Genomic DNA, 12,476 nt, shown 5'->3' with positions numbered 1-12,476 from the left:
TACGGGGAGCGAGTTAGAACTAAGAGATAATTTTACCTAGAGAGCAAGGGTTGCGTAAAAGCACCCGGTACGATATTCTCGGAAGTGTTATGCCAGTAAATATATATAGTTTCGAAGAATAGACACTTGAAAATGAACAAACAGCTTCCCTCCGTCGTCCGTAGGAGCGCGCGTCTACGCGTCTGTTCATCTAGCTCTCTGTGTACGCGCTTCTCTATTTCTCCTCTTCGTTTCTTTGCACATTCGCACGTCGTTCTCGCCTACTTTAAAAGAGACGGGGGGCAATCTAAACAGCGGTTATTGGTGAACCGAGGAGTTTCAGTTCTAGGAGTAAAGGCATCGAAACCGAAGGTGGATATACACGTATAGTACAATAGGCCCGTAGCGGAGCCCGACCCGATGTATTTCCCTAAAGTGCCATCCGAACGGCAGTCAAACCATAAAAGGGAAGTGCAAAAACTTTTCCGAGACAAAGTTTACCCGACGCTTTTGACGCTCTTGGATTTGATTCCTACGATATACATACACGTCGTGTATACATATACCACAGCGAGCGGGAAAACAGCCGGAGGGAAATTCGGGAAACAATAAGTAAAACTAGCAAAGTTCCGCATTACGTTGCGCCGTTAGAAAATTGAGGGGCAATCGCGGGGCGCCCTTCATCCTCTGTTCTATCTGTTATAACTCGAGTCGCGAGGAATTATAGGTAAAAATTTTGACTATTTATCTCGAATCATTTCAGTCGAACACACAAAGAATGGGTATCGATTCTCTTCGCCGAATGATTTCAGGCCTCTCGTCACATGTGTGTACACTTCGCGTCTGCTTTTTAATACGGTACAAGCTCTGGATTTTCACATAATCTTGAGAAACTAATTAGGAATAATAAATCAAAAAGTGGACAGACAACGAGACAGACGGGCAGACGGAGAGACGGCCAGACGAACGAACGGTCGGTGGACTCTGAAAATCCTCGGGAGAATTAGTGCGAAGGGTGTTTCGAGCCGATGGAAGGAGAGAGGAGTAGAAAGAAAGATAGATCGAGATGAAAAGAGAGGAAGACCGTCGAAACGAAAGAAAAAAAAAAAAAAAAACGATCGCGTCACGGGTAGACAGGCCAGAATTGTCTCCAAATGCCTCGGGGCCCGGATGACGAGTTCGGAGTCCTAGAACACGATGGTATTTCGAGTACATATACGTTGTTCATATACCTCTATACACGTGAAAAATTCTCCGCCAACGGTGCCGATCTTTGAAAACCTGAACCCGAGTCCGCAGATTCTGTACATAGATTTTTATCTCGCTGCACGTAGAAAAAAAAAAGAAAAGAAAGTATAACGCATGCATACATGATCGTCGAACTGCAAACTCTGACACGAGAGCACGTGATACGGATCATCGTCCTACGGGGTCAAACTTTGTCCGCATAAATAGCGTAACGGTCTCGAGATCGTGCGCTTCGGAGCACAAATCAAATAGCGAGCAATTCATTTCTGTATCACGACTGCACGGTGCCCCAACGCTATTGCGTATAGAAGGCGGAGTCCTAATTTCTGTATCGCAAAACACCTCGGTAAGGGATTAATATTCGGATGGCGTTTAGATTTAGAACACAAATTTGTAGATTAGTTTGGCTCTAGGATGCGGTCAGGCGAGATTTAGCTCTTGCCCCTCAGACCATGGGCGTTGCGAGGCTACCTCCCCCCGCGTCCACGTCGCCGCGACAGGGTGGTCAGTCCGCGAAATTTGTTACCGCCCCAAGTGCTGAGGACAACTATAATAAATTTATGCATTAGCTAAGTGTCGCTATTTTCATATTACTCTTCGACGATTCTCTAACGCGCTGTTTGGAAATTTCAATTTTGCAAATTTAATGGAAATCGTTCGTTAAAATCTAATTTTTCGATCACGCGTTGCAGAGGCAAATGGCAAAGTTCAGAAAAGTCTAACGTAATTATCGACGGGGTGGCTGAAGTTCGGTGGATTTCAAGATGAGTAACGCGCGTCGGCGTTAACTGGACGAGGACCACCCCCTAAGCCGGCAGACTCGTTAGCAGGTTCGTATCAGTCACCAAAACGCAGCCCCTAATTTTTTTGGTCTCGCGAGGTTCGCCCTGGTACTGGCGCGGTGAAGTTAGGTCAGGTCAGGCAGGGTTAGACTAAGTTGGGTTACCCTTAAAATAAGCTAAATTGTCTGTTTGCTCCGCGCATCTACCGGCTTCCACTCACCGCTCGCGGTAATTTTGTGACGTTACAGCTACGTCCTCTGCAACCTGTGTCAATACCTTGTAACCGCTACGCCGTAATTCAATTCATCGCGAATTTTCTCGAGTCAATAACAGCCGTCAATTAAGGCACACGTGATAATCTTCGACGAAAATTGAAGTCTGAAGAATTTTTCGAATCGGATTCGGCGACGGCGGGGGTAGGAGACGATTTCTCCGTGAAAATGGACAAAAGCCGGGACGGGGCGATTCCCTGCGGGAGTATATCTCGATCGGAGATCTTCGGTTACCCCTTAAGTTGGAACATCTCCATTTTCAGTGGGGAAGAGACACGAAGTGCCGTTGGAGATAGCCGTGGAAAGAGTCGGTTGGCTCTGCAAAGTTTCGCGAGGTGATCCGCCGCATTGCCGTCGGGTAAACGTTCGACGATGTGTTTTCGAGGCGAAGTTGGTTGGTACAGGATACCCCGGGTGGAGTTGGAGGATAAATTCAGCTGGACCACCACCGAACGTCGGCACCGTAGATGCCGAACGACGACGGTGTATACTTTGCAATTCAAATGCGGACGCGATAGGCTAACGCCGAATTGACAAATACTGCAAAAAATCAAGCGCAAAGACGGACAAGACAATGGGATGTTTAACCCCGGCAATATTCTCTTATGGCGTGTCGGAAGATCTCAACGACAGTCGGAACGGGGGAACACGCCGCCCTGTCATCTCGGGGGTTAAAGTAAACTGGCTTCTCGACGAAGAAAACGAGAAAAAAAAAAATAAAAAAAAACAAAGATCGCAGCGCCCCTTATTCAATAACGACGATGACGAGATCGCAATCAAGCTGAGGAATCGAATCGAATGATCGTTAAGAATCTTTGTAAAAAAAAATATCTTACGCGTAAATTGATCGTTCGAAGTTCTCCGAGTGAAATAAGGTCGCGCGGGATATCGTATTGAAATTCACAAGGTGTTTGAGGACGACGAGCTGGTTGCGCGCTGCGTTACGATCATCGTTTGAAACGTATCGAATTCGGTTCTCGGGTCTTTGGTACTTTCCAGGAAACGCGGTCGGTCAAGGAATCATTCCTTGCAGCTTCCTCCCGAGTTTTTATCATAGTTATAACCATTCGGGTAACCGATTGTGGCAACGAGTTAAGACCGGATACCCAGAAAGGGTTTAACTGCTTCCTAAGTAATAATGCAGTTCCTCAGCGTATACCCATAACACTTGATTGCTCCCGCTGCTGCCGTTGGATCTTTCGCACAGTACGGAACAAAAAATAAATAAATAAATAATCCGTTAACGGAGCTCGGATATTATCCACATTCTACCACCAGCTGTGGATATATTGAAACCTGAACAATACGTTAATGCTCCACTTCGGAGGTATTAAAATTAGAAAATATCCGGTAAACAACTCCAACTATACTTTGGACCAAAAAAAAAATGTTCGTATTAACAATCGCGAGGCATCTTACGGTTTTAAAAGAGAATCGACAAAAAAAACAAAAAGAAAAAAAAACAAGTAAAAGGTAGAGAGTGACGATTGCGAAGGAAATTTCTATCCACGTTACACTCGGAGATCCAAACCGAGTGCGTAGGAAGAAGTCGCGTTTTTTTCAAAGTCCCTTAAGCACGTTTTATCCTTGTTTTATCTTATTCTCTCCACCCCGTCCATAGCCTGTTCCAACACAAGCAGCACGCACCCCAAGTCGAGCATCGGTCATCCGAACGCACCATTTAATCCCAGCCGAAAGCTACCCCCCGCTGTCCGATCTGGAAACTCCGACATCCCCGTGAGTGGAAGAGGAAAGGGCAAAGGGAATAGCGGAAAGGTGGAAGGAGGGAGGAGGGAGGAGGGAGAAGGGAGGAGAATGGGATTTCTCCCGTACGGGATAAGGGGTCGGTAGAGAAGGTACTAATTTGCTCCTGTGAAATTGTCCTGCAACGTTTATATCTATCGTTTTCCGAGGGAAAAGAGGTGGTGGTTCACCCCGCATACACCGCTAAAGACCGTTCTTCTGCACCGGACCTTCCCGATGCTTCGTAGAGCTCAATTTAGATTAGATATGGAAGTACGAGCGAGAGAGTCGAGCTAATTAGAAAGCTCTAAAACTAAAACTCCGTAAGATTCACCAAGTAAATTATTTTTATTTCCGTTTCTTTTATTTTATTTTTTTTTTTCAAAGACTACGCGTTCGGCACGCGAAGCATACTCGCTAATTCCGAGGGTATTTCGAGTTTTGATTTACAGCGTTAGAGATCTGTTCGAAACCTATAAGAGGATTACGAATAGACTTTGTTGTGGTATTTCAAGATGTTCGTTAGCGAAATAATTATTCTAAAATGATCTTCTTCTCGGTGAGGTAGATATCTCGTTCTCCCAAAGCGACGAATACATGTATATTCGAGAACTTTGAGATCTTAAACAGAAGTCGTGGCTAGGGTTAAAAAAATCACCATCTCTCGCAAAGGTCTTACCGCAAATAACGTGATACAGGCGATCCACGGATCGGTGGCGGTATACAGTTGATAAAAATTCAATGAGAAATTCTGAAGACATATTTCACGGTAAAATTCAAAAGCGAATCGCGGATCGCGAAGTTGTCGCGTTTCGCTAACCGTATAGAGTTAATTTCGCATACATCCGTAGGACGCGTCCAACGCCCTAAAGGGAATTCGAAGGCCGCCTTGTATGGGTTATACCTACGGTGCATGAAAAAGAACGAACGCGGAGGAGTAAAAAAAAGTCAAAGGAAATCTGTCGGGGCCAGTATTGCTTTGGGCTGATATCGCGATCGAACATTAATCTTTCATTCATGGGGTGACTCCCGGAGTTATGAATGAAACTTGTGCTTCTTTTAATATATCTCGCGTCATTTTTGCTAACGCGAATTCAATTTTGATCGAAGACGCGTGTATAGATTATATAGATGGAAGTTACGCCATGTATATCTACGTCGTGCGCATATAAGACCGGAGCTGACCAATCAATCTATTAAATGTACGGACGGAGTTTGAAGAGCGGAATTGATGAACTTTGGAACTCGGTAACGGAGATTGTTGGACGTGCTTTAAATTCTGCGAAAGCTACAGTTGATTGCCCAAAGTAGCAAAAATAGGACAATCGAATTGCAGCGGGGGGCACGTCGCGATATCTCTACCGAGACTGTATACATATACAGAGTAACGTAACGTAACGTTGCAGAATTAACTCTTGATGTTTTGTCTTCAAAAATGACAAATTATACCGGGCGTACTACATTTACTTGAGTAAAAGGGTTGGAGGGCTTCTAGTAGGTTCTCATTCTTCTCTCCGGTGTATTGCGCATTATATCATAACACATGCATGTAATACACAATCGTGGAATGGCCTGCAGGGAACGCTTGTAAAATAGATGGTCTTCCGCAAACTCTAGAGAGACGGAGAAGTAGAGGGAGAGAGAGATGACTTTAACCCGGCAGACGAATCTGGCGGGTAAAAGCGAACGACGCGTGAGTCGAGATTCTTCAGAATTACGACGATATATAATATTTCCAAAAAGCGTGAGCGAAATGAGTCTAGGAAGGGATTCACGGTCGCTTGGAGCTGCATAATCGTTTTAATCGTCCGATTCGACGGTATAACTCAGAGAGCCTAATGTCGGTCTTCTATCTTCCGGGGTCGTTTGCCCCTCGCTTTCTCTTATATACCCCGCTGGTTTTCGGGCTGTCGGGTTTTTCTGTAGGTTAATTTTTAAGATACTTCTTAATTATAACGAGACTCTATTCTTCTCTCTCTTTCTCTCTGTGATCCTTCGCGGAGGGTAGGGGCGCTTAAATTGTCACCGTGTCTGACGAGGACTTTATGGAAATGATGGTTAATGTCTTTTGGCATTATCCCGCGGCTACGTCACCGGCCTATGTAAGTGTACACGTACTTTATAGACCCTGACCGTGGCATGTACGAAATACTGTAAGAGTACATGGAAGATCGTACAATATATATATACACACATCTAAATATGCGCTACGGTATATACCACACACAACTACGCCTAGAGTCAAGGTACGTAACAATCTAGACCGGTATTTACATAATGACACTTGAATTAGCCTGAAATTAATTGCCGATAAGATCGAAAAGCCCGGAATACAAAAGTCATTAGTTATCCCCGGCGTGTATATACGGACGAAACTTTTGGACAAATTGATATGTTAATTCTGTGGGATTCTAACGTTCTAGTGATATGTTAATTCATCGCTCGCGTTGCAGCGCAGCATTGCTAGCGGGACATATTTTCAACGATCGAGGGGAGGACCGAACTCTGCCTCTCCCTACCTCCCGCCCCTCTGCCGTTCCACTCTTGCCGATTCATTCGATCGTTCTGAGCAGAAACAGAGTCATTTACTTGCTTCAACCTGCGAAAAACTCGACGATCTGATTTTCCCCGTAAATGAATATCACAAGGCGAAATTATTCATAATTCCTGCACGATATCACCGTATATTTTAATCCGATGATTCGAGGCTCTTATATATTTGTATGAAAATTTGAGGCTGTTGAGAAATAAAATAATCGCACATACGCGGCGTAGAATTTTAGATTTACGATTGCCGCGGGTAACTACCGCTGCACGAACAATCGCTTATTTCGAAATTATTGGAAAGCAATTAAATTTCCATGAAACTATACCGCGGGTTTGCAGTGCGAATATCAGATATAGATTACACGCGTACACTGCCGTCGAATGATATCACTGATGTGAAATAAGAATTTTTGTTTTTACAAGATACAAAACTTACCGGGGATGGACAATATCTGATCGCCTTTTTTCTTCAGAGTGATAACGTTGTCCACTTGATAATGTTGCGTCAATTTCGTCCACTCTTCGGCGGTGACGACGGTAAATCTGTTAAACAAAATTTCGATAAAGATAATCAGTTTTATTTTTCTCCAGTTTTATTCGCAAACGCGAATTGCAGGAGCAGGAGGAGTGTATAAATATTGCGTTACAAAGCGCAGGAATTTACCCTGTTGAGGAATTCTCAATTTTCCTAGTTTACAGTTTAGTTTAGATCGAGGTTAGAGGAGTTTTTGCCACTCACCCCTCCTTAATTATACCGCAAATTAGAAATTTCTTGTACACCAGAGACGGACGAGGCGTTCTCGTTTTTGCTTTAGAGATCGAAGCCATCTGCCCGTGGAAGCGTGGATTTTAACTTTGAATTCACTGAATTATTTCTAACAAACGAAGCGGAGAGAAACTGAACGCTCACGCCCGATACTCTTCTAGCTACCTATACTGTGTATAAAATACGTACCAGCCAACGTTCACCTCAAATACAAATTTACAGAACAATACGAAAGGCGAAGCGATCCACGGTATGTAAGACGGATCGTTCGACGCGTGTTACGATAATATTATATACCGCCAACTGAAAACAATGTTACACGACATGCGATTTTCACCTGATATGCATAAACAAATAATAATAATAATAACAACAGGGTTATAGGCTAACGATACCCTAGCACACAGAGTCCGCGAACGAATGTACGTACACGTGAAACTATTTCGTGTTTCACGGTGTACGTGTACCACGTACATTTATATTTTCTTTAATAATTAGTTCTGCGACATTAATTTCAATTCAGCGCAATATGCCGTCGCGCATTTCGCGGTCTAATTTGAATTTTTCCCTCGATAAAAACGCTTGACGAGCGTATTGCCGCATATTTGCCTAACGGTTGAATGATGAGTAGCAAAAAGTTGTTAATTTAAACATTATCGATCTATACGTTAAATGCACCCACCCGGGAGAATGAAATCGCAATCTATAACAAACCCTACACACACTTTGTACTGCAACCGCGGTCGGTGGGGAATAATCAAATTTGCGAAACTGTAGCCGACGTGATCGAGAGTTTGAAAAAATCAGAACGAAAGAAAAAAAATCACGCTCACGGATTTACCTGCGCGGTTTTTTGTACTCGATGAACAAAAAAAAAAAACATCCAATGAAAGAATTATACCTCGAACGGTCTTGGGATTCGGGACTCTCGTTTTATATAATTTATTCGAATCGTTTGGATTCCAGAAATTTAAAAAAATGAAAAATAGCGCACCCCAAACAGTCCAAAAGTGCGTTTAAAAACCGTAGTAGGGAGTATAATAAGTTATCCCGCGCGTGTGCGTATATATGTATCACATACAATAAAGTTTCTAAAAGTATATATATATATATATACGTGTGTTCGGTGGGGCGTTAGAGAAATGATTTTTTAACGTTGTTCGGTTGAAGTTGTCGAGAACGCGGGCGACTTGGCCGTCGCTATCTTAGTCCGATAGTGGACAATGGCTTGGGTATAATGGTCAGGGGTTGCCCCCGAGGGCGTGCGAGTGACACCAGTGCGTATCCATCAACCGAGAAGCGCTACGGTGGGGTAGAAACTTGGTGCTTTTACTTTATAATACAGTGCGTCTGTCTCTCTTAAGAAAATACCCCATGCAAAGTATTTCCAATCTATATACAGTTGCGAGAGAGGCGAATTCCCCGGGTAAATTTTTCCGCACCCTTATAATTTTTCTCTACAATCAAACGGTGCGGCTTTACCACCGGTTGTACGTACACGTTGCGATATATACGATTTGTAAAAATATCCCTAACGGCTTTCGTCGAGCTTCGATAAATAATTTGAAATTCAATTCAATTTCTTACGTTGTCTGAGGTATCGAACGGTTTCTTTGAAATATCGCGAGTCTCGTATAAATCAAATATGGCCGCGTCTACATTTTTTGGGCATTAAATTGTCCCGCGGATCCATCGCCTCTTGCGGAGGACGCCAACTTCCAGCTACACCGTGGGTATACTTGTATAAGTTATAGGTGAAGCGGTGCATCGGCGTCGCATAAAATCGTCAATTTATCCGTAAATTAAACATCCGGTAAATACTCACTGTTCGTTTATGCCGTTCGGATGATAAAGTAGCCCCTTATGCGGTTCGCAAAGTAATACGGAATTTTGTATCCCCTGCGGTGGCGTCCTCGGATAGATTTCCGCGTACCTGAAACAGTTGTGAAATAGAAAGAAAAAAAGTTGCGAGACTTGACTGCGAGGGATTCGGAATAGAGGGACAACGAATTTCAATTTTGCATCGAATAATGTCCCCTTATACGAACGAACGTGGGAGTCTCGTAACTTATTATACAATATTCACAGTTCGCTGCGAAACATCTTTCGTACGGTCGTCGACGAGTAATTTGGCGGAGTTTCTGCGTCGTTGAATTTTTTTTTTATCCATGTTAGCTGCAGCACACATGTGTACACATACGTACGATATCTCTAGGGGACAATTTTGTAACGAATGGAAATATTCAGCCACAAAAGTTAAACAAAGCGTCGGTAGAACTGATGAAAAAAAGAGGGAATAATGATAATAATGATGATACAGAAAAAAAAAAAATTATTAAATAAAAATGAAACGTGAAAAATAAAAGGAGAGGAGAAACGCCGTTGGGGGTGTGAGAAAGGGTGGTTTTCCGTAATAAGGGGTTGCCTGGCTGTTCGTGTGTTTGAACAAGCTTCGTATAATTAATACCTTGCTGTTTCACCGACGTTTCTGATGCAGACCGACGGACGAGTTATCCCGTGACAAACACACCCAACGGAACTCGAATATATTTTTTCTCTGTATTAAAACGTCCGTATCAATCGTAACCCTCACACCTCACCCTATATCGCTCAGTTTGGAATTTCAAATAGACTTTCTCCTTTTTTTTTTCATTCATCATATCATCTGCATTCTTTTAATCGAGATATATTAATTTTTTCTGCTTTCCGGAGCGACAAAGCGGCAATATAACTCGTTCATTTCGACGTATAAATGATACAGTGAGCAGATTCGTATTCCTGAGCAGTATTATGTGAGATTACCCTTGCAAAGCCAAAAAAAAAATCGATTTTTGGGCCAAAAGTAAAGCAGTTTAAAAATTAATTGTATTACACTTTTCTTACGTATTTTGACCTCAGGAATCCGAATCTGAAAGAAAAATTGATCTATTTCTAAAATTGACCCAGTTATCGCCAATTTTCAGCTTTTTGGGGTCAAAAATAAAAAATTCATTTTTTAATCTATCCTAATGTAATTTGAGCTCAGGAATCCGAATCCAAAAGTGAAATTGATCTATCTGCAAAAATGACCGAGTTATCGCCGAATTATCGCATTTTTTGGTACAAATTTGAGGATATCTCGAAGGGAAAAAATCGTAGCTCAATTTGGACAACGGATTCGTGTTCCTGAGGTCAAAATACATAAGAAAAGTGCTATACGATCAATTTTAAAAAATAAAAATTTTTGGCCAAAATTTGAAAAAATCGTAAGGGGTACCCCTTGGAAAAATCTCAAATTTTGACAAAAAATTTTTATTTTTTTAAATTGATCGTATGGCACTTTTCTAATGTATTTTGACCTCAGGAACACGAATCCGTTGTCCAAATTGAGCTACGATTTTTTCCCTTCGAGATATCCTCAAATTTGTACCAAAAAATGCGAAAAGATGGGGATAACTCGGTCATTTTTGCCGATAGATCAATTTTTCCTTCGGATTCGGATTCCTGAGCTCAAATTACAATAGGATGGACTAAAAAATCAATTTTTTATTTTTGACCCCAAAAAGCTGAAAATTGGCGATAACTCGGTCAATTTTAGAGATAGATCAATTTTTCTTTCAGATTCGGATTCCTGAGGTCAAAATACGTAAGAAAAGTGTAATACAATCAATTTTTATACTACTTTACTTTTGGCCCAAAAATAGATTTTTTTTTTGGCTTTTCAAGGGTAATCTCACATAATACAGCTCAGGAATTCAAATCTGAAAGCCAAAATCATCTACTCGTGCAATCGATCAAGTAATCATCAATTATTCGCTGTTGGGAGCAGAAAAATTACAAGACATATCGATCGGATTTAGTCGTCGACCCACTTTGATTCGTCGCAATCCCCATGCATGCGTCGAAATATTCGAATTTCTCAATTCACCAGCGAACCCGAGCTTAGCTGGAGTCAGGTAGCCACGGTCGCGCGGTTTGTTGTGGGGCGTCACCTCTGCTCAGCCCCCAAGGTGACGTCTCACAACAAAGCGCTACGCTGCTGGCTACCTGACTCCAGCTAAGCTCGGGCTCTCCGACTCAACTTCAATTTTAAGTCAAAAAAAGAGCATGTCATTTTTTGATTTTATACTTGAATTACAAAAATAATAGGAAAAAAAATTCTGGACAGTGAACGAGTTTACGTTAGAAAGTGTCCTACAATCAATTTTAAAAAATAAAAATTTTAGGGTCGAAAATCATCACTTGTTTCTTCGGGGTTTCCTATGCTATTCTCATGTATCTTGATCTTAGAAACACGAATCCGTCGTATCAATCGAGATATCTCATTTTTTTGGATGTCAGAATCGAAGACCAGTGATAACCCGATCATTTCGATGGATAGATCGATCTAGTTCACAGATCCGAGAAATCCTTGGAAACATGTAAAGGAAAATTTGTAGTGCAGCTGGCAATAGGGCAATGAAGCCAAAGTAACAACACAATGAGGCGCAATGCTAGTCTACAGTATACCCACAACAGACTTCGGTAGCGGAACTGTGCAATTATTGCATGCGTCGATTTTTGTTCGCCTGTAAATAATTGCGTAATTAACGAGTTTGTTTCGTTGAGAAATCAACTGTGGAAAGACATTCGGACCAAACTTACTTAAAAATAGGTATTCAGAATTATTGCGTGTGGGAATCGATATGAAATTGAACGGGCGGATCGATAGGATCCGATACACTTGGTAAGACATTTGTATTATAGTATAATGCTTCTTTTTTCCGTTCGTTTTTTTTATGGATTTTATTTTAGTGAAAGTAGGTACGGTAGGTAGGAACTCAATTTATGGCGTAAATCTAAAAACTTAAACGCGTATCATACGTACGATAATGCAATACACAAATATAAATATATTATAAAAAATAGTACGTAGAGTAGTTGCATTTGCGATTTCACGAATCGCGCCCACGTACAATAAATATACCGAGAGAAGTAGGATTCAAGGTACTTAAATTCGTTCGTGCAAATCAAAGCATGATATATCGAATATCCCGTGTATATACGAATATATCACAACTGTATACGTAATTGTTGGTAAACGGGGGGAATAAATAATTTAACGGTCGACAGTTACACAGTCGCGAGTGTGGGAACTACCATCATGCGGCTGTACAAATC

At 41.9% G+C, this 12,476-nt stretch overlaps 1 protein-coding gene across 2 annotated transcripts in view; it reads right to left on the bottom strand.

Moving 5' to 3' along the window:
- LOC105689182 (ubiquitin carboxyl-terminal hydrolase 48-like) overlaps positions 1-12,476 on the bottom strand; it is a 50,529-nt gene that overhangs the window by 21,529 nt on the left and 16,524 nt on the right. For both annotated transcript variants that reach the window (XM_012406022.3, XM_048655281.1), the window contains 2 exons: positions 9,163-9,270; positions 7,008-7,114 (listed from right to left, as the gene is read on the bottom strand). In XM_012406022.3, the coding sequence (XP_012261445.2) occupies positions 7,008-7,114; positions 9,163-9,270 (215 nt within the window). The remainder of the gene's footprint in view (positions 1-7,007; positions 7,115-9,162; positions 9,271-12,476) is intronic.

Source organism: Athalia rosae, chromosome 5 (genome assembly GCF_917208135.1).
Source record: "Athalia rosae chromosome 5, iyAthRosa1.1, whole genome shotgun sequence".
Lineage (NCBI taxonomy): Eukaryota > Metazoa > Arthropoda > Insecta > Hymenoptera > Athaliidae > Athalia > Athalia rosae.
The sequence above is the reverse complement of the archived record's forward strand: the minus strand, read 5'-3'. Positions and strand labels throughout refer to the sequence as shown.